The following is a 26,813-nucleotide window of genomic DNA, read 5'->3' as shown; positions in this document are numbered from 1 at the left end:
GGTGGTTTAGGCCAGCAGCCTCTGGCAGTATGCGGTAACTGACAAATATCCCAATTAATCTAGCTGTATAATCAAAGACGCTCTGTATAATTCACACGCTGCAAAGTGAGCACATCTGCTTGTAAATAGCAATTTGTTTAATGCCCAAATGGCTGCTTGCACTACAAATTGTGATGACAGGCTCCAATTAGATTTGCAGGCTGTGCTGTGCACAGCTGTAGCGTTTAGAAACTAGATCAGTATGATAGTATAATAGGTGATATGAGTATAATCCTTTGACACAGTGGCCTGGAAAATAACTAGAAAGGAATTGAGACGTCTTTTCTCTGCTGACACCAATGGCAAAACATGTTGTGTCCGGATGCGGAGCCCTCAGTTACAGGAGAGATGTGGACCTCATTGGAGCACGTCCAAGGGGAAGGCCACAAGAATGAAAATACTGCATGGGGTGGGGGGATGAGTCCAGATTGGTTTTCAAAGATGTGTAAGGCATAGCTGTGTTACTGACAGAGTGTGCCTGTCCCATCTCTGAGCTTTGGGAGGGACTCCTGAAAAGGAATGGAGGGAAAATAGCCTTTGTGGTTTCTCATAATGGAAGTTTGTTATCACTTGGTTCTGGGGGGAGCTGCTGTTTGCTGATGGTATCGGTGTAACTGTGCCGGGAGTCAGGGTGCCTCATCTCTTGGGCATGATTCTGCTTTACTCAGTGGGAACACGGGGACTTAAAGTACCTGGAAAGTTGTTTGTTTGTTTGTTGTTCTGCTAATTAAATAAATACAACAGATTATCAATTAAAAAAGAAAAGCAAAAAGCCAACCCCAAACCAAGAAGAAGCAGTGAGGGGGGAACTGCAGGTGGAATCAGCTGCACTCCTCGTGAATGCAATGGATACATGGGTACGTGCAGGGCTAACATGGCTTAAAATGCCTTGTGTGTGTCAGCAGCCTCACCTTACTGCATTTAATTTGATTGTTATGGTACTTTTACTTGGCTGCATGATGCCGACCCTTTGCATTGCTGGCTTTGTGGCTTCTCAAGTAACCTCATTTTGCTTCTGTTGTACCTCTCTAGGCTATTGAAAACTACAAGGATCTCTCACCATTAGAAGACACGTGAACTGTTTTGTGACACAAATGTGATCCGATTGAAGGAATTAAAAGCTATGCTTTCAATTGGGTTAATGCAATACGACTGTATTTTGGTTTGGACTGCATAAATGTTGCACGCTTTATTCCTTAACAGCTGCAGAACTCCACGAGCCCTGCAATCCAAAGGTAGGCTGCTGCTGTAGAAGGCTGCCGGGGCTCCCCGAGCGCTTACAACCTGGATGTACACTTTCTGTGCTGGAGTGTAAGTACAAATATCTTTGTAACACGGCATGGAAGGCCATTTACAGACTGGCTTGTGAGCGTCCCCCTGCAGGCACGCACTGCGCGGTGATGCGCTCCCGGCCTCCAAGAGCCGCCTCGTGCTGTTTTGCAGGACAGACCACGCGGACATCACGTCGGAAGCCTCGCGCCGACCGTTCGCTGCGCTGTGCACGGAGCGGCGGAGGAGGAGCGGAGCGGAGCGCGGAGCCCGGCCGCACAAAGCCGCCTCCCCCCGCAACGCACGGGCACACGGGGGCAGCGCGAGGCGGAGCTCGGCGGCGGGCGGAGAACGGGAGCGTTGGTGCCACTGCCGGTCTGCAGCCGCCGCCATGGAAGCGCTCTCGGTGAGCGGCCGGGCGTGGGGATGGGGAGTGCAGGGGGGGGTGGGCTGGGCGTCCCCTGACCGCTGCGCTTCTCCCCGCAGAGTACACCGCTGGTGGTCGCCGTGGTCGTGGTAGCCGCGACGGCGCTGCTGCTGCTGCTGCTCAGAGGGGCGGGGCGGGAACCGGGCCGCCCCGTCACGCTGCGGGACCCGCAGGCCAAATACCCGCTGCCGCTGGTGGGCAAAGAGGTGAGCGGCGGGGCACAGCGAGGGGGGCGGGTGCGGGACCCCGGGCTGCTGCGGGGAGACTCGTGCTGCGCTGCCCGACCTTTGGCCGCGCGCATTGCATTGCAACGTGCCGGCTGGACGCGGGCAGCCGAAGGGCAGAACTCGTGTGTCCTAAAACTCAAAAGAGCTGCGTACACTTCGTCTGCAAAGCCATTTCAGCGGCCCTTGCTGGTCCCTGCCTGCGTGCTAACAAAGAACGGGCTCCGAACCCACGGCGTGGGGTAGAGCCTGAGATTGGCTGTAGCGGTGTGTTGGCTTCATTCTGAATTTCGTGTTTTCTAAATAGGAAATCAGCCATGACACTAAGAAATTCCGGTTTGGGCTCCCTTCACCAGATCATGTCTTAGGACTCCCTGTAGGTAAATAATTACAATGTTTAAGTACGTGTATTTGTGATAATGAAGAGTTTTAAGTTTTTGAGTTTCTGTGTCGGAATTCAGAGCTCAGTAAATGATGGAGTTGAGAGCTGCACCTGAAAGCCACCGTGTCAGAGGGAAGCACCAGCCAGGTTTCCCAGAGTCACAGCTCAGATTTTCTGTGTGCTCTGTCCTGCTTGTGTTACATTACATGGTGTGGTTCAGAGCAAGAAGGTGAAATTGAGGTGAAACTGCCCCAGTGTGAGGAAATTGACCCCTCTCGGGACACAGGCACAAGAGGTACCTGTCTGAGCTTTCTAATACAGCTGCTTTTCCATTGGTGCCTCAGCTTGTCGGGTGCCCTCAGGCTTCTGGCAGATACAGTCACACCCATAGATAAGGAATTGAATTCTTCTGCCTGGGAAGGCTGTAATTATTGCATGCAAGTCCCAGTGGAAATTTATAGAAAAGATGTTGCAATGTTCAGAGCCATTTCTGTGCATGCACTGAACTTTGTCAGATATGTGTACAGCTTTGGCTTATTTTCTGCACTAGGAAGTTCATTTCAGACTAGGATTGGCACAGCCTTCTTATCCCGTACCCTGAAAGTGTGATGACATTGAACGTTGGACCTTGAATTAATGGTAATTTCTGCAGAGCAGTGTCCCTGGCTGATGTGCAGATGTGGCAGCTGCAGCCCTGTTTGCATTGTGCTGTTTGGCAGCTGCCTTGCTGTACGCACAAGCGTCAAGGCCTTTCCAGTTCTGTGCTGTGGGCATGTCCTCCTTGCATGCAGCCACTCGAGCACCAATCTTTGTTCAGGTTCTCCTCAGACTTATATACTGAACTAACCGTGTTAACTCAGCAAATGATAAATGCTTTGGCACTCACTTGTTTTTATTTTGAGGTTAGTCTTAAGAAATGAGGAATGCGATTCTGGAACTGCATGGGCTGCATTCCCACCTTCTGCTCTGTACCGAGATCATTTTGCTGCTTCTGCTTGTTGTTTGTACGTACAGATGAATGCTGCTGCTTGTGAAGCTGGGTGGCAGCAGATGCTGTGCTTTTATTAGTTAAATACCAAATATAAGTACAGAACAGAGCATCTTACAAAGTGGGTACCCTCTGCAGCCAAGGTGTGTAAGCTGGAGAAAAACTACAGTAGTTAGTTAGGGCTGTGAAGATTGGTTTTTTTTCAGCAGTACACTTCTAGTGTGAATATGTAACAACACAGGATAACATTACATCAGCTGGTGAAAGCCAAACTTTCCAGCCTGGACCATTTGTTTATTACCCATGTAGCAACCTTTGCAAAACAGTAACTCCCTGGAACTGATCAAAGAAGGATTTACCCTACAGCTCTGCAGTTGTTGTAGAACGTGCACTTGTTGTGTTGGCTCTTATTTGAAGGTGAACTGTGTGAGAATACATGTGCACGTGTGTGCCATGAAAATAACAGTGAGCTATACAGCTTGCTAAAGGTCATTTTTTTTCCTGACTAGATACAGTGGTTAAGACTAAACGTTTTATATACCGTGTATGTTGCAAAGATGAACTCCATTGTTGCTTGTGCTTGATGGCTTACAAATACATGCTTTTCTGTTTTGTCTTGTGTGCTGAGTAAGATTTTTGAAGCCAGGTAATAAAACATTAAATCACTGGATTGTAATTCTTTCTCCCTAGGCCAACACGTTTACCTTTCTGCAAAGATCAATGGTAATCTGGTGATCCGAGCCTATACCCCAGTTTCCAGTGATGAGACAAAAGGTTACGTTGATTTAATTATAAAGGTAAATGTTGATTTCCTTTAATACAGATGAATTGCTTGCTGGAAGGAAGGGAATTACTTCATTTTATATATATAATAGAGTTTATGTTAAATCGGTTCTCTTTTGGATAGGACGACTGCATGGCAAACTCACACTTGCTCATGAATAGTGAGTTGTGTATCTGTTGTATGACAGAGAGAAATAGTAGAGGTGAGGGAGATGGAGAAGGGAACTGGCAGAACTGCAGGAACTTCTCTGGTGGTTTTTTATCTTGCAGTGAACAAATAGCAGTTGTTCCTCAGGCTGCCTAATGCTGCTGTTAGTACTTACTGCTCATACCTGAAAGAAGGAGTGTGTCAATAAGAAATGGCTTTTGTGTGACCCTGGAGAGAGTTCAGTTGTACGTCTGTAAGCATCAGAAGTTGTGCCAATGGACTTACTGAGAAAATGGGATGAAGAAACAAGGAAAATCCTATAAGCTAGGGGATGCTAGCTGATTTGATCCCAGGACTTCTGGATTTTCCAGTTGTTTTCTAAGACAGTTTGTACTTAGGCCGAAAAATATGGGCTTCTTTGTTTTTTCTGTTCTTCATGTTACATATACAGTGAATTGTTATTAACTACTTAATGCTTATCATATGTCTTGAAAGGCTGAAACACTAGCATGTGGCTGAAGTCTCTGGGAAGGTCACAACAGGAAAAGATGCAGTAATGCTATTTTCAGAAGGAGTGATTACAGAAATGGGGGTAACATAAGGTTCTTGTTGGAGGGATGGTGAAAGGAGGGCATAATCTGCTTGGTGCATGTTCTTACGTGCCTGTCTGTTTGCAGAGGGCATTTTACTTACTTAGCCTGCTTACTGTTGGGTGGCACAACAGATAACTGAGGAAAGAGTTGTCGCAATCTTTCTTTCTAATGCTAAATGTCTGACCTGCACTGCTGTGTTCATCAGTATATTACTCTGACTCCATGAAAGCTAATGGCAGATGTTATAGAAATGATTGTTTTCATAGGTTTACTACAAAAATGTGAATCCCAAGTTCCCAGAAGGTGGGAAGATGTCCCAGTACCTAGACAACATGAAGATTGGAGATGTTATTGACTTCAGGGGGCCAAACGGACTGCTTGTCTACAAGGGGTCAGGTACTGTGACACAGAGGTGGGAGAGCAAAAGGGAGGAACGTAATTAGTTATTATCAGAGGTATTTGATAAACTGGGGTTTGCAGAGAAGCTGCTTTGAAAAGCAGGAAAGAGAAAATCTACACTTTCTGATCTTGCCCAGAAGCCCATCAGAGTTGGTTATGATTGGAAGAGTACTCAGTGTTTGCAGAGTAATAGCGAGTTGTTGTTTTACTCCTGGGACCATATAACTACATCTGAAAAATCTGCTGTTGCATATTACTAAGGCGACTGCACTGGAAATCCCTCGGAGACAGACCTGGAGAGAGATGTTCCAGATAGATGGCAGGTTGTAGCCTCAAATGCCCTCTGAAAAACTCAGCAGTTTTACTAAGTAACTTATTAACTGTCAGCCGGCTCCATTTAGGTATTAAACCAGGTCTGAACTGGCTGGGAGGAAGTCGTGTATTCAGAGAAAGAATCCTCTTTGAAGATGCTAGTAAAAGGCCAAAGGATTTTGTATTCATCTCAACTGAGAGGCACTGTGCACTTAATATTCCTGCTTTGGGGGAAGCAGTGCTCAGCGCTTCCCTGGATCATGGCCTTTCACGATGAATAGTACACTGATGAATCAGTTATATCTCAGAGGCTTTGAGTGATGCATGTTTGACAGACGTTCCTTTCAGCTCTGATTTGGTTGCTATGAAGAGTAGTAGTTAGGAGAGCTTGTTACTAGTTACACATTTCTTTAAAGATAACCGGAGTATGTCCAGTGCCTTTCACGTATGATATTTGTCATGGGCTTTTCTCTTGGGTGAATACAACCTGTCTGGTTTTGTAACAGTTTTGAAGTAAAGATGTGCTCAGGTGTAGTGCAGAAATCTGCAAGGTCTTATCCCAGGACAATAGAAGGCAGACAGCTAACTGACTGCAAGCAGCACAACGATGTTGTTAACAGAAAACAAAAGACAAATATGAAGTTCTTGATGAAAGTATGCAAGCCTCCAATGTACCTGATTATCTCTGTGGCATCTTGCCTCATGCTTAATACAATTCCTTTGAATGTGGACACAGAAATGGCTAGATCCATAGTTTAGATGAGGATGATGAAGGTGGTCTAGTAAACCTGCTTCTCTGTCAAGGCTATGGGTTACCTCTAGCTACCACCAGCTTTCACAGTTGCTGAGTGATGTAGTCAGTGATATGGGAATTCCTGAGTCGATCATAAATGATGCTGGGTAGCTGGGAAGGTGTAAATCAGTCGTTCAAAGCTAAAAGTGTACAGAGGCTTCTAGCCTTTGTACTCAGTGCTCTGCTAGGCACATTTAGTGTGTCCAGCAGATCTGCCCTGATTCATTGGTAGGCAGTAGTAATACATTCCCATGGAAGTTGTATCTGTTTTTGTCTACAGTTTTTGAATGTTTCTTCTAGGTACCTTTCTGATCAAGCCAGATAAGAAGTCTGAAGCACAGAAGAAGTTTGCAAAACACCTTGGGATGATAGCTGGAGGAACAGGTACAACTGCTCTCACCACAGCAAATGTCACTTGAGGGAATTAAGAGGTCTTCGTGGATGCTTGTGAGAAGTCTAATGCACTGTACTTTGGCAGCAGAGTGCTTCCATGAGCACTGTCTAAGCCATTCTTTCACACTGCTTGCATGTATTTGGTGTTTGGGTCCACCTGGGGTAAAGAACATGCTTCAAGTGTTGATTCAGTTTTGTCTTTTAAGAGTTGAGCACTCACTGGATCTCCTCTCTTCTGAATCCTGATGTGATCAGCATCTAACTTGCATTCCTTATTATACATGAGTGCTCAGTGACACTGAAGCTTGAGCTCTGAGCTGAGAGCTAGCAGCTTCATTGTAGTTTTAGTCTCAATTTACTGTGTGACCTCAGAGAAATCACTTTACGCTCTGAGCTCCGATGTCAATGACAAAAAATATTTTAGAAGAATATCCTGAAGGTGAAATTAGTGGATGTGATAAGAGAAAGTTGAAGTCAAAAGCCCCAGAACACAAGCATTGTGGTTTTCTTTTAATTTTAATCTATTTGGAATAATAAAAAACCCTTGACTTCTGCATTTGGTACAAAGTAGAAATTCACTGTTTTGTAGCTTTGTGCAAAATGAGCTCCCACTGAAGACCAAGTGAAGGCAGCGGGAATATTGAAACTGCAGCTTTATGTGGATTGAAATAATTGCTTTTTTAAACTGCTTTGTTTTGAACAGGAATAACTCCTATGTTGCAGCTGATCCGTCATATCACAAGTGATCCCAACGACTCTACAAAATGTTACCTTCTTTTTGCTAACCAGGTAAGCGTGTTGATATGTCTGTTTGCCCTTTAATGGCCTGCTTTTTTGGCTGGCCTAAGTGTTTGAAGCTTCTGTGACATAGAAAATACTGCTCTACATGTTTCGTATCTTCCGGTGTCTGTCTGATCTGTAATTTCAGCTGAACGTGTATGACAAAATGTGATCTGAGATGGCATATTTAATGTGGTCAGCATAGATAGGAGTTGGAAGTGGTTACTAAATAAGTTCTTATTATGTTGTCTTGGGTTAAAATGATTTAAAAAAGAGACAGTGAATTAGAAAAATATCTGCAACTATTTATCAACACTGTGTGGTCTTTTAGTTGTTTTGAAGATGTCTGCTCATAGTTTCACCTATACTCCCTAGTTCTTGTATTGGAATAAACAGTGTGAGCAGATCCTTATCCCCCTGCTATCTTACTCCTTGGCAGACTGCAAAGAAACAGGACTTGGTTCTGTTTAATTCTGTTAACCAGGGTTGTTAACAGGAGCTAATTGGGATTCCGAAGTTGTTCAGATTGACATCTTTAAAACTGCGTTTAGGTGACTTAAGTCTCATATTTGGTTATTCTTTATCTGAGTTTATAGAAGCCTGTAATGATAGTAACCTGTCATGCAAATGGAAAGTTTGAGTGAGTTACCATTACATTTGTCTTGTCGCATGCTAGGTAAACTCCCATCAGAGACTATTCTTAAGATGCTTTAGAGCTAAACAGAAGTCTTATTTTGCAGACAGAAAAGGATATATTGCTCCGAGCTGAGCTAGAAGACATTGCTAAGAGGCATCCCGAACAGGTCGCACTCTGGTATACACTGGACAGGCCTCCACAAGGTAGGCTGTTGGTACACACTGGACATGTGCTTAATCTTGTGAAAACTGCTGCTGTTTTCGTAACAGCAGTATTTTTGTGTCATTAAACCAGTTTAAAGCACATATTTTTGCATGTTGAGTTAGATAGCATCCTTTTTCTTGACTTTGTTCACATAAAGTAGCAGAGGTATTCAATGATACTGCTCTTTGAAAACACCTGGCATCGTTTCTTTTTTATTCTTGTAACAGCACTGCAGAACTTCTGTTATCACTGAGCTTTGCAACCTTACCACTGGATGATCTTTTCTAGGATTTTCCAAATGTGTTGAGTGGCACAGGTCTGAATAATCTGTGTCTGTACCAGTGTCCTGGGTGACCTCTCTCTCCTGGAAGAAAGACTAATTTATTCTTCTTATTTATTCCTGGCTGATAATCTAATTTGTTTAAAGTTGTCATTTATTCATAGACATTCTTGTCTGCATATACAGCCAGATTCTTGTTATCCACGTGCTTGTTGTCCTCTTTGAAAGGAACCACAAGGTCTGAGTGCAGTGAGAGATTTGTCCCTGTCTCTGCTTGCAGGGGTGGTGGCATAGCTTCAGCTACTTTGCAAGAAGAACACATATAGTTTAAAGAGATTTCAGACTGTACAGAGTCAGGTTAATAATTTGATGTGTTTGTTTCAGATTGGAAGTACAGTTCTGGCTTCGTCACTGCAGACATGATTAAAACCCACCTCCCTCCCCCTGGCAGTGAGACGCTCATTCTTATGTGTGGGCCACCACCTATGATTCAGTTTGCCTGTCAGCCCAACCTGGACAAACTCGGCTATCCCAAGAGCAGTACATTTTCCTATTAACGGTGATGTCATCCAGCACCTTTTCTGAAGTAAGTACTGCATATTTTCCTACAGGAATGACTGGTATGTAACTGTGCACTATTTCTTAATTGTGTTTGTTGACATGGACATGGAATTTGTGAGAGGGCTGTAAAACTGGAATAGGATGATGTGAACACTCTATAGATAATCAGTTCATTCACAAGGAACGGTCTGTCCTCAAAATGCTGTTTTGCAGCCCTTTGCAAGACAGTAAGCAAAATGCCACAGTATGTCTCTAAAAAGCATCTAATCAAAATTCAGGTAACGTAGTAATTGCTTCTTGCTTATTAATAATAATTCTTGTTCATGGTATTGAGGAGGATTCTGTAATGTCATGCTGTTTCCTGCTGGCCTGAGTGATTGTTCTTTTGGCCATTCCCTTTTCTTAAGAGAAAGCATGGCTTCTTCTTTCCTATTGTAAGCCTTGCTGAGTTAGTCTTACATTCATCTTGCCTTGTCTGAATATTTTCACCATGTAGGATTGAATTTTTAGTCATCAGTGCACATTTGTTTTCAGGTTCTTCAGTTGCAAGCAACTGTGTTTACTTTTAATTCCTCTGAAGCAAAATATCTAGTAGTTAAAGCTTAACTTAGGGATGCTGTAGCAATAATGCAGAGAAAGACACAGGCATTCACAGCTGTGGATCTGTCCCTGATAAGAGATAGGCTACCACTGTTTCTGTTAGACTCATTCCACAGTCAGGAAGTAATAGAATATTCAGAATGTATTCATAACAAAGGTGTAAGCATGTATGCCTGTGTTATAACTAGGATTTCTTAATATATTAAAAAAGAAGATAGTGTAGATTGAATATTCACATCCAACTTAGCACAACACAACAGTGAGTTATAAGTACATCCTCAAAAGAAAAATGGAAGGCTGCTTGGAATAGCTCAGTGATATTAAGGCTACCCCTGCCAAGCAGTTATTACAGTATTACGACTAGAATGAATCTGATCAGTTAACCCAACAGGGTATTTCATGCGTCTGTTAGTATATAATGTGGGCACTAGTGCTGACTGCACTACTGCACTGCCAGATCAGAGGGGTGCTTGACTGGCATGTTTAGTTTGTTCATGTACAGACTCATTTATCATTCCTTTGGATTTTTATTTATTTAATTTTTCAGTGACTTGAAAAAATCAGCCTTAATTTTAACATTTTGGACATTAAATCATGCTTAGGTTTTACAACTTGATGACAGAGTGCAGGGTTATGAAAGTCTCATGAAGTGAGGCCCAGACAGCTCTCAAAGAGCCCTTGCTACATATTCTGGACAGCACCCAAGATTTCCCATTTATTTTGGAAGGTTTGTGGCTATGAGTAGCTCACCCTTGGGCTTATATTAATATATAAACCAACATATTGTAGCCAGAAAGGAGGGAGTAATGCAAACCGTGCATATCCATAGAAAGTCTTTTCTTTACAGTTGGACAGATACTTTTTCTGGCATTTCTCTGTATGAGATACCGTGTTAGTACTGTCTTAATACATAAAAGGCCTGTGCTATCAGATTCCACAAGCAGTTGCAGCTGTGAACACAAAACTTTCACCCTTGAACTGCCCCTTGCATAAGAAGTAAGAAGCTGCATTTCCCTGTTAGAGTACTGCTGTCGTACCTACCTCCCTATGATAGCTACAGATTTATTTTGTCAGGTGTTTAAAAGAAACTCTAGTTCTTGCTTGATGCACCCCTAGTCCTGTTTTACATGTGGCAGAGCAGTGGTGTTGATCTCCCACTGCTAAATAAAACACTGCATAAAAATCTGCCTGTAGCTGGAATGAAAGGAGAACTGAAAGTGTAAAATAACACGACCGATTCTCATGCAAATGTTATAGTTTCTACTACCAGTTCCAGTCCTGAAGGCTGTTTGCAGGCATGCATTTGGTTAGCTGTAACAATGGAAAAGAAAATAGTCTTATAATCATTCCTTTTCTTCCTGAAAACCTGTTCTGCATCTTATATCAACCAGGTATTATGCTGAGTGTTCTTTCTGAACTGTGTGGATTGTTCAGAAGGCTTAGGAGCACCCTGATGCTTTGCACATGTTCCTCAGTACTGTTCATTTTAGGCAAAACAGGAGAGTATAGTAAAGCCCTGTCAACAGTTCAACTTCAAGGCCTGCAGTTTAAAGCGATCACGCTGGAAATTCTGTTGCAAAGTACAGCAAGCAGCATTACAGTATTTTACTTATATCTTACATTAATAATTTTGATTGCCCTTTGAGGTAGCTAGAGATTTGTGAACAAGCCACCTTGATTGTCACCCTCCTGCAAGGGCTTGGTGGATACTATTACATTTGATTTTTCCTATTCTAAGCCATGCTTATTGGAGGGGAAAAAAAACGCGCAGGGCACATACAAATGAAAAGGATGAGAGATGAAAATCCTTTTCTGGGAAAGCATCTGTGGTGTGACTGCAGTAATAGGGACCTGCGCTTGCCAGCACCTGTCTGAATTGCTGGGTGCCTCTGATTAGTCCATGTGGCATAATAGAATATTAATGATTCCTCCATTACAACTTAATTATAAAAATAAAAAAAAAATAATAGAAAAAGTCTTTTATAACAGCACATAAGCATACCATGTGAAAGATGATAAAACATAAGGGTAAAACATAGTGGCTTTCCAGACTCTGCATAAGAAACACTTGTGTAGCACTTCTTTCAGCACCTCTTTGACGTTACGTTGTATGGAAAGCAATGCAGAGATACCTGTCAAGTGTTGCTCTGCTAGCAATGCTAAATCCTACATGGTGTGTGTCACTGGAGGGAGAGGTAAAGCTTTTCTGTACCACAGTGTCAGGCTTCTCCTGGCCCGCTCTGGGCAGGCATGAGGTATTTACCGGTCTTGGTCATGCTGAAATATCATCTCCAGTCTTCTAAGGGAGGTGTTAAAAATCTGCTGTCATTTAGCATTTCATCTTGGCTTAACATTGTCTGAAAAAAATCACAGCAATATTAAAACAAGTAGATGTAGACAGAGGCCTATAGTTTAGTTAGAGAAATCTAACTGTAGTGAGATCAGATTCACAACAGAGGGGGTTAGAGCCACATAAAATTAAAGGGAATCTCCTGAACGGCTGCTTTAAATAACAAAAGTAGAAATTCTCACACAAGGGTTGTGTGTGGCGTTGTCCGTACATCTTCAGTCAATTAACTAATTTAATGAAAATGGACTGATGTGGAGCCAGGAGCAGACAGGGATTTATTTCCCTCTGATATTCTTTCTGTTGTACTTTTCAAGTCTTACCTCTTTGCTAGCCTTTGGGAGCAATGCCTCTCACTGTGTCATGGGGATAGGTAAAACTGGTGAAAACAAGATGCTGAAGTGAAACATAATTTCTAGTATTTTCTAAGCAATTTTGGGGGTTGATTTTTGGTTGTTTTTTTTTTTTTTTTTTTTTTTTTTGGAGTGTCCATGTGCAACCAGGCTATAAGGAGGTGCGTAACAAGAATAGTGACCCACTTACTACTCTTCACCACCACCAGCAATACCCAGATTTCACTGAGCTCTAGCAGAATACATTTGTGACTTTAAAAGGAAGAAAACTGGTACATACCGTAAGATTGCTTATGCCTTGAGAAAAAGCCCCTATTTGCTTTACTGTTCCTTCTGAGTGTTCCATCTGTAAAAGTATTCAGCAGCTAATTCAATTCAGACAGTATGTGCAATATTATTCACTGTACATGCATCATGGGGAGCTCTCTCTGCCTTGACAAATGGAGGTGCTGTACTTTTAAAAGCTGATTTCAGCACGTTTCCAAGTTGCTTATTAACAGTGATGTTTCCATGCTATGAAGTGTATGAAAATGCCTTAACAAAGGACTAAAGAAGGATTGAATCCTGAGTAAGAAAGCTGGTTTACGGAACCTGAGCTGTAATTCAGACAAGAAAAGGAACAGCATAACTAATTATCAGCAAAGAGTAACATTTTCCAGGAGATGAAACATGTAATTCCAGTAACAGCGCTGCCTCCAGTGGTAAGCAATAACAGTCCTACCTCTGTTTACACAAGAAGGCTATCAGTACTAGGGCACTGAGGTTTTGCTGCATGACCACACTTAGAAATCAGGCTTAAGGTAAAGGCCGCTCTCCTAGTGTAAAACAGAATATAACTGCTTGAACAGTGCTGTGAGCTGTTGGCTCAGAGTTAATGAATTCCTTTTAGACTCTTTAACTGTGTGACTGGACATCCATACTAAATTAGTGTGTATATTCGATTCTGTCAAGGCTTGCTACTGTTCCCACGTAGGAACAGCACTCGATTTTTTACTACAGCACACACTGAAAAAGACAACAGTTAGATAATGAAAACAAATGAGATGTTAGATGCAGTAACCATGCAGATGACAGAATGACTTCCACAGTTAGTCTCAGCAATTTTGTGGCCATTTTCTCACTACATTTAAAATGTTTCATTAAGGTTGCTGGAAATAGGATGGTTCACCCCAGCTGCCTCTAATGTAGGTCTTGCATGTTGCCACGCAAGCCTTTGGTAGCTCTGTTTTTCAGGGTTTACATTCCTTTACACAACAAGAAAGTAGAGTTCGGTGGCTTTTAATTTTCATCATTAATGCAGTGTCTGGACACAGTTTCATTAAGCAGTTCACTACTAAATGACAATAATGAATTATTTAAGTGTTGGTTTATTAATAATCTTGTTAATTACTGAGGCCATTGTTTTCATGTATACTGTTTAAGCATAACTATTTCCCACTGTACAAAATGAAATAATGCAGTTGGAATCCTTGATTATTCTATTGGAAATCTATGATCCAGTTGTATTTTAATACGTAACTTGATAGTTCTGTACAAATTAGTCCAAATAAACTTCTCACGTTAAAAACTGCCCATATAAAGAAAAAAGGTGCATGCCATACTCAGGTTACAAAAGCCAAAAGTACAAAAATCTTCTGTTTACTGCAGCCTCTACCTTAGTTGCCAAAATACACTGACCTTGGTAGTGTAAAGGTGTTAGGTTCCTGAAAAAGGGCTTGAAGATGGATGAGTTCATTGTTATGTTGATGAAAGAAAACAAACCTGGACATTCTTAGTATAGAACTCTTTCAAGTGTCCATAGCCAGTACTTTCTCAATGAATTCATGCAGATGCAGCAAATACTGTTATATGCTAATGTTTGATTATTTGCAAGCTTTGGAATGCAGGAAGAGGATGAGATGAGAATGGCATCAGTCTGTTTGTCCCACCTGATCCAGTTCCCTATCAGTGAGTGGACTAAGGCCTTTGTATCCAGTGTAGTTCTTCTGAGTACCATTCGTAGCACCTGGGTTTGTATCCATAGGACAAACGTAGTCTGTTGATTCATCAAATTTCTTTTTTCTTAAGTTTCCAAAATGTGAAAATCCAAGTTTCTTTGGCTAAAATAAAAAGAAAGCAAGTTTTAAACATTGAAACTCACATAACCTGTTCTTTCAAGTACATAGCTGGAAAGATATATACTTTGTTTTCAAAGTGGGAGTTACGCAGTTCATTTTAAATACATTTAAATAAACTCCCTTCTAAGAAAAGACAAGACTGCACACTCATTTCAGAAACAGATTTTTAAAGATAGCTACAAATTAAATGCCTTAAAGAATAATGTAGTGCTGCTTCTGGGACAGATCTCTCCCCCCTCACATATGTGTGTTCTGTATTTTCTTTATGAGAAATGAGAAAGTGAGGCTGCAATCCTGTAATACCTTGTTTTCAAAAGCAGCACATACCCGAACTTTGGCAGTGGTGGTCAGAGGTGTGTACGCTGCTGACTCTGTTATGTCCCTTTTTTCTTGCTGTGTCTCTGGTCCAATTAAGACGTTAAAATTGGTTGTTAGGTGGCGCCGCAGTAGGGTTTTCTGAGGTGGGATATTCAGCAGCATTGCCAGCGTGTCACCGTTGAAGCGGGGTTCAAGAATCTATTAAAATATATATATATTTTTAATAATATGGTTAAATATTTGCAATAGGAAATCATTATGGTCCTTAGCAGAGGGATTTCTTCATTCCATCTGTCTACATCAGATGTTTTTTAAGTCAGTAGCATTGTGACATTCACTAGGTTTGGACAGGGAATGCACAGAGTTAGGCACTAAGAAATGCAGAGCAAGACCAAAAAAAATGCCAAATTATATTTTCTCAAAACAAACTTAATCTTAGCACATTTTTTTCTATTTTATTTTTTCACAAAGTCTGCAGCACATCAGCATTGCAGTATTTCAGAACTCTTGGCTTTTCTAGGCTACAAATGGTATTCTGAACTTTTTTCAGGCAAGATGGATGCAAGTTCAAAACAATTATTTCCTGTGACAGGGCATCAGCATAATTTTATTAAAGCTGCCCCAAGAAACACTCAGCAATACAGTAACTTTCCAACGGTACAGGTTGGTTGTTGTTCTCTAATGTACTACTGTTGCTGTTAAGCATAAACACAGCTCAGCATTAACAGCTTAGCAGTTGCCTTTCTATTTGAATTTTCTCTTGTAAACTTTTTAAAATGCTGGATTGTGCTTTCATTTTGCAAACGTCCACTTGTGTTTCTTGCTGCGTGACAAGAACCAGCTAAAGTAAGTTTTGCATCAAAGTCTTTATCAGTTCTTTGCATATACGTAGTAGGATGTTAAAACGCATTCTTACAATGAGGCCACCGTGCACTCCACTTCCTCGGAGGTTTGGTGCATATTCTGCCAAATCAACTGATCTGAGCCATTCCATCACTCTGTGATTGGACCACTGCACTACTTCAGAAGGTGAAACGTTGCTCTGTTCAAGTAACCAGAAAAGATGATGAGAATTCAGCCTGGCCTGTCACAGTGTGTTCACAAAATGAATCTCAAGTTTAGATGTAAACATTGTTCCCTTTTCAACAAAGAGAAGCATTTCCTCTTTCTGTTCAAGGCACCTCTTAAACATCCTCTGATCTGGTGGTAGGTATAGTCTAGGACAGATTAAACCAATATACTGCATCAAATAGAGTACACGTGCTGGGTGTAAAAAACCAAACATTTTGAGAAGACCATTATTAACAAGGCTGTCATAGTATCACTATGAATAAGCTCTGCTGACCAGGTAGAGTGAAAACAATACAATTGTTTATAATTAAGACAGCCAAAAAAGAGCATTCCAAATAATTTGCTCAAAAGATGAATTAACATAAAAATGAGCAAATAATTGTAAAAGAAAGATGCATAAGACTCATCTAGTAAGTAGCTCAATCACTTGTCATCTGGGCAGGTTTTCATTATCAGAGAGGGATTGTTATATTCTAGAGCAGGAATGCAGCACAGCTACTGCTTTTTAAGAGGCTATTCCCCAATAGCTGTGATTGAGGTATTATTTATTATTCATGGAGAATAATAATAGAGTAGTGCTTATTTAAATGAAGTTACTTAAACATACTTTTACCTCCTCAACTGGTCGTCTGCGTAGACAGTGGGGATTAAAACTGTTGATGTGCAGCACGTGAATGGCACACTTAATACTCAGATGATGCAGCTGACTGGTGACTTTCAGAAAGAGAAGGTCATTCTGTAAAGGAGGAAATCTTTTAAGCAGCACAGAATACGTTCAAAAACAGGTTCTTTTGCCAAGAAGAAAGATTTCAAGCTTTGTATGTAGCTTTTTATATATAGTATTGTACCATATTAATATGGTTAAAAATGGAAGGGGAGTTTATAGTCTATTAAGTAAAACCAAGGCTCACGGATAGTTTTTGACCTGATTCAGATCGTGCTGGACTAGGATCACAGAAGCTAGCAACTCATACGTGGCATGGACCAGTAGAGATCATACTTCTATGGTAAAGGTTCTGCAAGCAGCTTAGACAAGGTTATATTTTTTATAACTGCTAAATCATGTTACTGTGCTATGATAAAAAATACAAATATTTAATTATCTAAACCTGGGCAGGGAAGCTGTACAAATAACTTCCTTTAAGAGAGTAAGTTTTTCGCTCAGAGGGTGCTGACACACTAGACAGTTCAGACTGGATGATCATTATGGTCCCTTTCAACTCAGGCCATTCTGTGATTCTACTAAGTAAATATAATGGGTGTATGTATTGTTTGTATTGCTGCTAATTTGATGAGAGCTGTACAAGTTACTGGATTTGTTGCTTACCCTTATATTACATAATGTTGTTGATAACTTAGTGAGGAGAACAAAACATTCAAGAAGCTGTGTGTAAACTAGGTCATTTTACTGTCAGTGTGTTATGTGGGACTGAAAGAAAAACTTCATGTGGAAGTCAGTTATAACACTGTATTACTATTCTTGAGGTGTGTAAAACAAGTAATGTTGCACTAAACAATACATAGAAGTTCCTACCTGTACTGTTTCTGGCTTGCAAAAAAAACTGCAATTCTTTGCTCATTATGAAGTTCAGAGTTTGGCAAAAAAGATTTGAGCTTACCACAGTTAAGTACTGCAGCATTCTCCCATCAACTCTGGACTCGTGAAACTGGTCTTTGTACTGAGGTAAACCAATATCATCAAGCCAGCCTGCAGGTAGAAAAACAATGGTGTATCCAAATCTCTGTCAGTGAGAATGAAGCCGGCTTCTTCTGAGGCACTCCAGTAGCTGTTCTACCTATTCACTTTCCAAAGGACATCCTCTTAACGGAACCTTAAAGCAATTTCCAGCAGCCAGCTTTGTCAACAATACCTCTGCTGTATTTTAAGTATGTACTTTGTGCAGTGTAATTTAGCTCTTGCTAGACTGAGACCTCCCACCCCTATTTATATTCATTCTCCCTCAAGAAGGATGGGCTGCCTGAGACACGTGCATGTTTGAGCAGTCACCAGGCATCTTTTTAAGAGCGCTAAGTTTCAACAGGACAAGTTATTTCATAGAACGATGATTTTTGTGCCATTCTGAACGTTCAAATAAAGATGCTGTTTTATAGAATGAACTTTGCATGGGAACTCTACCATTCAGATTGCAGCAAAGTTGTGGAGCAATTTGTGAAACACGGATGCCATCATCAGGTTATTACACGATATGTGCTTTATGAAGTATTCAACCCAGTGCTCTTTTACACTTGAGACTGTGCCGAATGTGCAGATAGACCCATACAGTCATCTGCTCGGAGAAAAATTCATCTGATGATTGATCTGAAAATACTTGAGTTTTCTGTTAATTCCTACTTCACTATACAAGAGAAACACAAACTTTTCTGTGTAATTCTTCAAGCACTTACGTGTCACCCAGATATGATCAAGTTGTGCAGACTTCTCATCTTGTTTTGTGTTTATTGATTTAATGGCCAAAACTAATTTCTTCCTGTGCAGTGGGTGCTTTATTCCCATTTCCTGTAATAATAATCATTAACAAATAGTTTAATGAGATGAGGAGAGCCAGAGGTAAAACAAACATGAAAACATTTCAAAGATGTAGAATTGCCCATTGTTGGAAGGGGCCTGGTTATACAGAAGCAACTGGAGTTTACTTAAGAGAAACAGGTACATGCATTACCTTTTCCATGTCCTGAGGTGTTGCAGTTAACAGTGTATGGCCTGAAGTCACCCACTGCCGGGCAAAAATGACGTACTGCCCAAGACCAAAGTCCTCAAGCCAGTTACAAACTCTTTCAGTACTCCACTGAGCGAATGGAGCATTGTAGTCACTGAAAAATAATAGAACTCATTAAAAGCCATAAAGGAAAGACGATGGAAATTATAAGGAAGACCATCACAGACTAGAGGAGATGCTACAGGCCAGGTCCCAGTGTGATCTGTATTGTGCAGTAATCAGCTCTAGCAGCCATTCTTGCAGTACATGCTGTGGTACAAGCATTTTCTAAATTTGACTGCCCAGCTTCCTCTACTGGTCATTTGAGGCAGGGCAGGAAGATAAAAGTTTCAAATAGAAATGGGAAAGGACAGAAAAAGGTAACTGCGGAATCTTGATGGCTGCAGATATTCCCCACAGGAGATGATGAGAAATTTTCTGGTGACATTTTGCTGCTGCTCCCTGCAGTTGAAGGAGTGCAGATGGGAAACTGCTTTGGCTACACTTTCTACCAGAGAAATTATTTCCAGTTGTGGAATTGAATTCCACGTGTAATTAAGTATGTTAATGCATATTTCAAATGAGGAACATTTTGCTGTTCAGTGTATTTAACAATACTATATTATACCTTGTGCAAAAGAAAAGAAAAACTGTTACCTTTTCTGGCCTTTGGTTTCCTTTGATCTGGATAACCGAGGTCCAGCTGTTGCACGGAGACCACCCCTTCGAAACTCTGCCAAACCCAGATCGTCTGCAGGGAAGTTACCAGACTGAGTTCTTCTTATCCTTTCAAAACAAGAGTGCCAAGACAGTGCTGTTAGCATCCGGCAGCAAACTGTTTCATATGGAAACTATAATGACAGCTAGAAGTTGTATTAATCTTCCTGTAAAGCACAAACATCTGATTCAAGCAGCAGCTGATGAAGTAGCAGGCAAACTGTCTAGACCTATCTCAGAAAAGAAAGAAAAGCTTTGCAAAGCAGCCATGACCCTTCAACTCAAATAATAATTCACATCAGAAGCCAGGCTTGTAAACGGCTGCAGTCCAAATAGAAGGAACACAGTAAAACTTGGTATTCTCAATTGTCAGCACAATAACACAGTAGAATATATAATTTCTTCAACTAGTGTGGCACTCTGAACCTTACCATCCGCTTTCCTCCACCCGTGTGTACAGACAGACACACCTATGCAATCAGAAAGCTGCTTTCCCTCCTTCTCCTGAGTTTCATTTTACACTTGCTGTATCTTTTCATGAGAACTGATTGAATTCTCAGTTTGAAATTCTGTGACAAGGAACTAAAAAACATGATCTTACTTTCCCCAGATTTTCTTGATCCCTTTTGGACTCTTTCTGTTTTCTAGAGACAGTGGAGACTGTGGACCCGAATCCGTTCCCGAAGAAAGAGGTGAAAGATCATCTGAGACTACTGTACCATCCATGTTCTCTGTTTCTCCTGGGTTAACAACAATAATTGTCAATAATTAGTACCAAATGTGACAAGGTTGTTCTATGGCAGACTAATTCTTAAAAAACATAAAGTACAGATAGCTGTAAAAATGTTATTGCATAAAAATAATATAAAAAAAAAGTAGTTGTGCTTTTGATACAAGAAAAAGTTACTATAATATTGTTTTTTCAGTTTATTTTAAAACCTTAATTCCAGATCTTGATCTGCTCTTGTGTTTCCTATTTTTAATAACAAAATTCATCTGTCACAATCAGCGGGAATTTTATTGTTGACTTCAGTGAAAGCAAAATAAGACCAAGAATAAATATCTTAAAAAACAACACCAAAATCCCGTCTGAATGCTATGCAGCTAAAGGTTTCATTTCAGTGCTAAACTTAAGGAGCTCAGTCTGGACTGTGCACTCAGTGTTAGTATTTTACAGAGAAGAGGAAGGGAGGGAAAAAGGAAAGGAAAAAATAAGCAGCAAAATTCACGTTCAAGTTGCATCTTGTTTGGATACGATACCTAGCACGGGTGCACTGACACTCCTGATGCGATCTTCAGTCATCCCAAGAAGCAGAAAGTCAGATGAAGAAGCAAAGAAGATATAAAACACCAGCAAAATAAAGTTACAGAGGAGCAAAGTAGTAAGCTGAGCATTAAAAGCAGAAACAAAAAGAAAAGAAGCTGTTACGCTTTACATGAAAGGGATTGTGCGTTGGTGGGCACAAGTCCCAGGAATCCTGGACCAGTCATCTTAAAGAGATAGATACAAATGATCGTTTATATTTTGTCTGTTCTTTGGCAATTGTAACATGTGAAGCGTATACTACTGAGATAAAACAATGCTCAAAACCACATCAAATTTCTGTGAAACACAGAACTATGTGATAGTTAGGATGAATTTAATGCGCATGGAAGAAACAAACCAGACTCTGGTAATTCAGTGCTTTTGAGGACTCACTGCTTGTTTCTAGAGTAAAATTCTGCTTTACAAGATTCCTCATCCTTTGATCCTGCACATGAAAGACCTAATAGCATGGCTAATAAATTATCTGTAGACTATTAATGGGAAACTACAACGTTGTGATCACAGAAAAACTCCCCCCAGAAAACCAACCCAACAACAAAGCAATCCACCACCAATCTCTTGAAATCTTTAAGCTATGCTACATAGCAGCATTTAGGACCAGGAGGCCTTACCAAAATAAACAACAACAAAATGTGATCCCACAACAATAAAAACAAACCACTTTTTCCCCTGAAACATGTACGTTGCTGCTGGTTGTACTGGAAAACGTCACACATTAAAATGCAGCAGGATTGGATCAGGGAGTCATTTCTTTTAATACACAGTCCAGTATAAACGTGTGGTTTGGTTTGTTTCCTTGGTTTTTTAAGACAGCATCAGCAAGCTCAGGATCACTGCAATTGGGCAAAGTGAGTGCACCTATTCCTACTGCAGATATGTTTGGATCACCAAAAAATGCCAATTATCAGTAACAGATTTGTTCACTCTTCAGAGTGCTCCCTCAAAAAAAGAAAAACCCACAAAAAGTCTCTTCATGATGCTGTCGCTGGTGTCAGCAAATTATAACATCTGGTGCAAAAAGAAAAGCAAAATGCTCTAAAGTAAATCCAGCCTTTATTCTCCAGTGACCTTATCTAAAGTACTGATGTATTGCTAAAGGAGCAGAGCTTCCCTCACCGAATCATCTGAACAGCTCAGTCCATTCGTGTAACACAGCAGGTTACACAGCATGTTATTTCCCTTGCTAGTTTGCTTTGCCTCTTCTATGACCCCCATGCTGCCTCTGAGAGGCATGGATACATACTCAGGCCCGGGATGCTGTTGTCCTCAGTGTCATTTGTGTCAGGTGAATTTGACTCATTATATGTTCCCTGGTCTCCATTCTGCGTGGGTCGAGGAAGTTTTCCTGGCAAGGTTTGATATTTGCTGCCTTTCACAAGCGGTTTACTCTGTTGATGTGGTTTTTTAAGAAGGCAAAAAAGATAAATCACTCACTGCATTTACAGTCTGGCACACAATAATTTATGAGTTTAAAAAAAGCATTTTGCAGTTTACAGTTCCAAACAAGGCCACCTCCCTGCACGTCCCTTTCCACAGGTATTTCAATTTAAGTCTAATAATCAGCTGCCAAGATGTTCTAGCTAATATCCAGCCTTCTCTTCCCCTTCTGCCAGACTGTGCATTATATTAAACCACAATATATACTGAATATTTCCTACTTTCCTTGTAAACATTTTTCTATCCACCTCCGCTTCCTTCAGGACCCTCACCACAGAAAATTCAGTCTTTCCAAGGCCAACTTTGATAGCGGCATAAATGCATTTAGTCATTTCCCAGCCCATTCTTTGGCACGTTTTTCCTTTACATTTCACCCAGATGTCTGTGTTTTTGCCTTACAGTTGTATCTCAGTTAAGCCAAAGGCATCTGGATAACTCAAATTTGGTCAGACTTTTGCCCACCCGTATTAAGGACGTACAAAGAATCGACAGTGAATTCAGGATACAGAAATTTAACTTTTGTAAGCTGTCGAAGTTACAGGAATAGAAAGTTTTCTTCTGGAAAAGCAATGAGCCTGCACCTCCAGCTATGGGAGTGGCGTACGTTCAATATGTATTTTGGAATAAGCACAGAAACATTTAGTATTCTCCTATTTAGTAACGCCGTTAAATTGTTTTGAAATATCTCGGTCAAACTTGTCTGGGACAGGATAATACATATCTGCTGGTTTATCCATTCTTGTCTCAAGGCCAGAAGGGATTTCAGTGATTCTATAATCACAGACCGGATTCCTCATTTTCAGGCACCGCCTGTCAGACCCCCACTCCTGTTTTGCCAGCTGCAGTTTCACAACTGTCCCATTTTGTACCAAAAATTACACGAGTAGAGAAACTGCACAATGCTTTTATCAGAGATTAGTGCCGTGTTTACAGAAGCTGACTGACTTCCGACCTTAGATACCCAAAAAGCTCATTGAATAAAAAACACCACCATCACCACACGGAAAAAAAGCCACCCAAAACCAAACAACTCTTTGATTCCTACCGCCAACTTCAAATTTTGCCAGGTGCCTGGACTCTTCAAACATTTTACGAGGGAAAATGAAGTGAAAACACAGCCACAACATCACAGCAGATAAGTGTTAAAAGAGTTTGCAGTTAATATACCTCTTGTTCTACAACAGGCTGCACTGGTTTTCCATCTACATACTATGGAGTTGCAGGGAGAGTAATTTCAGAGTTTGATGGAAGAAAACAACAGGCAAATGTTAGTATTGATAAACATACAGAAAACATCAATTGTAGCTTGATTTCTACAGCAATGCTATTTAATGCATTGACAATATGTTACAAGGTCTGGTATCTCCTCATTTTCAGTAAGTATTTAATATTAAAAGCATAAGTTCAAAAGAGTACAAAATTTGTGCCCACTCCAGGTTCTGTAATCAATGGAATTTCACTGTTTCCAGACTTCTGAGGGTTCCCACTGGACTTGCATTGAGCTGGGAACATGACATTCACATAACACTTAAAACAATGTGAAAGTGACGGACTTAAGAGAACACAGAAGTGCTGTCTGTATCCAGTTGAAACTAAAAAAGAGCTGTGATAGAAATGATTGAAAAATAATAATAAATCAGCACAGGGAGGTGAGAGACACCAGAATATTACACCTTATTTTTATTATTGCTGGATGTAATTCAAATTTGAGTCTGGTGCAAAAAACAACTCCACAAACAGTACTGTTAGCTCAGGTTCTACTGGACTCAGTGAAAGGAGCAAAGTCTGGTGCTGGGTCAGCAGAACAAATCTTGGTTTTGTGACTAACCCATATTTAGCCAATCACTTAAACAGATAGGGATTTCTCTGTTTCACTAAGAAGCCTCATGCCTAAATGAACACTGCTTCTGGCTGTGCCACATCTTTGATTGCAGCCTGTTCTTATCATAAAGACCAATCTTTTTTAACTTAAGACAAAAATAATTTAGAAGTTATGAAAAGAAAGCAGACCTTCATAAATTCCACATGGGGTACAGTGTTAGCTGTCATTCACTCTGTGCTGTGAGTGACCACATTCAAATGAAGGCAACATAAATTTCAAACATATTACTTGGTCATTATTATTATCATTTGTAGACATGTAAGAACAAACTTAAGAAAATGTGTAAGTAGTAAAACAATCATATTACTGGGGAATATGGTTATTATCCTTTTTAAATGGCATTACTAAGTATGTATAATTTGTGTTAAGCCAAGTTTTGGTACAGAAAATGTCAATTATAGTGTAGAAAAAGCTTCAGTGCATGTAATGAAAAATAAAACCTCTGCACCATAGCATAAGGACTTTGTAAATTGCAAAGTCTTAATTCTGGAATGCAATTAGCCATAGAATTAACAACAGTGCTCCTCCTGTTTAATGAAAGCAGCATTGCTGCCATCTCCAATAATGCCATTTATATAAGAAATTGAAGTTAGGGAGTAAAACTCATAGTTATATGCAAACACTCAAAAATAAATCCTATGTGAAGAATGCACGCCCATTCTCTATGCTGTTTGATTACTTTCAAGTTCTGCTGTCATAACATTTCAGCAATGAGGAAGTAAAAATTATTTTAAAAACACTCTTCTATAAACAAAATGTTATACGGGTCAACAGAATGGGTCCTCAGTAGCATTATAGTTGTACTTCTCTTAAATACCTTTTTCATAGAAATTCTGAGTACAAATAAACCAACCTTTTCCAGGGATTCACTCTGCAAGTCTTCTAAGCTACTTGACTTTTTTTTCTGTGGAACCCTTAAAATAATAAGAGGCAAAAAGACGACAATAAATACAATGTAATGTGTTTACATCATGACTCTGTCATGACAGCTGTTGTATATCACAGTTTCTTTGTCTAGCAGATAACTCATTAATAGGAGATTTGTTTTATTTGTTATTTTATGGGTTTAAAACGTAGAGCTGACATATGAAGTCAGAAACATGAATACGACTTTCAGTCAGCAATGAAAGGCAACAAGGTACAGTGACCAAGTTTAAACCATAAATGACTTTGTGGAAGCTCTTAAGCTTCTTAAGTAGATGCTAATTACTCTCTGCAAACACCATGCAACAGTAAGGGCTTCTAAAAAGATTTTTAAAGTGGCAGGAAGAAAGTTGTTTAAGAACAGACAGGACTAGATGCCAACACTTAACCAGATTAAGTAATGTGGACTTCAGATAACCTGCACAAAAAGTAAGAAAGGGCCTTGCCTGATTTCTGTCGTTTTGTGCGTCACTGGAGATAGCAGAGCTGGTGACAGTTCTCCTGAAGAGGCCTATGCAAAATAGAAGTTTCATGCCTGTAACTCTGGTGTCTTCATCTGAACCTACAGTGGGGGTGGTGAGGCACTGGCACAGGTTGCCCACAGCTGTGGTGGAAGCCCCATCCCTGGAGGCACTCAAGGCCAGGATGGGGCACTGAGTGACCTGACATAGCCGTGGGTGTCCCTGTTCAGTGCAGGGGAGATGGCCTTTAGAGATTCTAAGGGTTCTATGATTACCAGTAGGCACAGATATTTAGCAAGGTCCAAACCCTTGTCTGCATTACCTTTGCTACAACAGAGAGACCAAGACAAGCAACGTGAATTTACATCAGAACCTGCTTCTAAAATATCTTTACTTAAAGTACCTCTGCTTTAAATAATTCTCCTTGAGGACTATTCAGAACATTCAACTTCCTTAAAGTTGCCTCAAGTTCCTCTTCGCCACCACCAGAAACAATTCTGTCTGAAGAGCCTGCAAGCATTAAAAGTAGAAATGGAAATAAATAGGTAAAAACACAACATTTAGGATTGTATTTAGGCCATCTAAATACTAGTTTCTAAATTCCATTTTTTGAGTGCATCAGATGCATACAGTTCAGCAGCTTCTCCACTCTCCAAGCCTTCTTAGGACTCTGACTTCTAAGCAAGCTGATTTGTATTTGAGGAACAAATACAACACTTATAGTCAACTCTTGTGCTCTGCTCTGAATAGGTGAGCTGATGGTGAGCCATGCTAACTCGCAGTTTGATGTTCTGAGGCAAGATCAAATTAGTACCATTTTCTTTCTCACACTATGTCACTTTAGAGGAATTATGTTAGATGTCAGACCTGTCATAATGCAGTGTCCTAAACTCACTTTGAGGAAAAACATGTAAACATATTTCAGGTTTTTTTTTCTGGGTATCTCAGAGCAATACAAGGTTTTTATTTTTAAATTGTCAAATGTAAGAGGAGGGAACGAGCAACAAAACTTACGGTATTCACTGCAGCTCTTTTTAGCAATATACCATGTACTAATAAGTCCTCATAAAAGTATAAAAGTGTATCTGAGATCAGATTCCCTATGATGGGCGCAGTATAAAAAGCATGACCAGAGGGGAGAAGTACTCCCAGGCAGCTGGCTGGTGGCTAATCACTGCTGCCATTCCTGAATTGAATGGTGCTGTAGAAATCTGAATATCGGATGTAACCAAAAGTTCATCGTCTGCTATTTGTTACCTAACAGTCATAGAAATAATACATCATGCAAATGTAAGGCCTATGTGTATACTTTAATTCATCTGCAGGACAT

At 40.5% G+C, this 26,813-nt stretch overlaps 2 protein-coding genes across 13 annotated transcripts in view; one reads left to right on the top strand and one right to left on the bottom strand.

Annotated features, from left to right (window-relative positions):
- Positions 1 to 1,512: 1,512 nt before the first annotated feature.
- On the top strand, positions 1,513 to 21,515 carry LOC107314585 (NADH-cytochrome b5 reductase 2). Its single transcript, XM_015863962.2, has 10 exons — positions 1,513 to 1,714; positions 1,795 to 1,941; positions 2,267 to 2,339; positions 4,020 to 4,126; positions 5,120 to 5,249; positions 6,658 to 6,741; positions 7,454 to 7,539; positions 8,271 to 8,370; positions 9,036 to 9,237; positions 20,101 to 21,515. The coding sequence occupies exons 1-9, from the start codon at positions 1,700 to 1,702 to the stop codon at positions 9,206 to 9,208; spliced, it is 915 nt and encodes a 304-aa protein (XP_015719448.1). The 5' UTR covers positions 1,513 to 1,699; the 3' UTR covers positions 9,209 to 9,237; positions 20,101 to 21,515.
- PPFIBP2 (PPFIA binding protein 2) overlaps positions 8,430 to 26,813 on the bottom strand; it is a 90,024-nt gene continuing 71,640 nt past the window's right edge. For 10 of the 12 annotated variants that reach the window (XM_015863952.2, XM_015863953.2, XM_015863948.2 and 7 more), the window contains 17 exons: positions 25,887 to 25,993; positions 25,469 to 25,533; positions 24,952 to 25,012; positions 23,384 to 23,425; positions 22,023 to 22,167; positions 20,713 to 20,745; positions 20,054 to 20,192; positions 19,393 to 19,521; positions 18,700 to 18,850; positions 18,425 to 18,536; positions 17,638 to 17,726; positions 16,626 to 16,754; positions 15,864 to 15,989; positions 14,957 to 15,145; positions 14,441 to 14,611; positions 12,793 to 12,858; positions 8,430 to 12,169 (listed from right to left, as the gene is read on the bottom strand). In XM_015863952.2, the coding sequence (XP_015719438.1) occupies positions 12,098 to 12,169; positions 12,793 to 12,858; positions 14,441 to 14,611; positions 14,957 to 15,145; positions 15,864 to 15,989; positions 16,626 to 16,754; positions 17,638 to 17,726; positions 18,425 to 18,536; positions 18,700 to 18,850; positions 19,393 to 19,521; positions 20,054 to 20,192; positions 20,713 to 20,745; positions 22,023 to 22,167; positions 23,384 to 23,425; positions 24,952 to 25,012; positions 25,469 to 25,533; positions 25,887 to 25,993 (1,826 nt within the window). In that variant the 3' untranslated portion in view covers positions 8,430 to 12,097. Of the gene's footprint in view, positions 12,170 to 12,792; positions 12,859 to 13,859; positions 14,612 to 14,956; positions 15,146 to 15,863; positions 15,990 to 16,625; positions 16,755 to 17,637; positions 17,727 to 18,424; positions 18,537 to 18,699; positions 18,851 to 19,392; positions 19,522 to 20,053; positions 20,193 to 20,712; positions 20,746 to 22,022; positions 22,168 to 23,383; positions 23,426 to 24,951; positions 25,013 to 25,468; positions 25,534 to 25,886; positions 25,994 to 26,813 lie in introns of those variants that run through there. The other 2 variants (XM_015863951.2, XM_032445197.1) reach the window with 2 other exon arrangements.

This window comes from Coturnix japonica, chromosome 5 (genome assembly GCF_001577835.2).
Source record: "Coturnix japonica isolate 7356 chromosome 5, Coturnix japonica 2.1, whole genome shotgun sequence".
Classification (NCBI taxonomy): Eukaryota; Metazoa; Chordata; class Aves; order Galliformes; family Phasianidae; genus Coturnix; species Coturnix japonica.
This window is presented reverse-complemented; position numbering and strand designations above follow the sequence as displayed.

Excerpts from the sequence above, each read along its gene's own strand:
- LOC107314585 (XM_015863962.2), top strand. Across the intron at positions 4,127-5,119 it reads ACGTTGATTTAATTATAAAG|GTTTACTACAAAAATGTGAA; the intron begins GTAAATGTTGAT and ends TTGTTTTCATAG. Across the intron at positions 5,250-6,657 it reads GCTTGTCTACAAGGGGTCAG|GTACCTTTCTGATCAAGCCA; the intron begins GTACTGTGACAC and ends TGTTTCTTCTAG.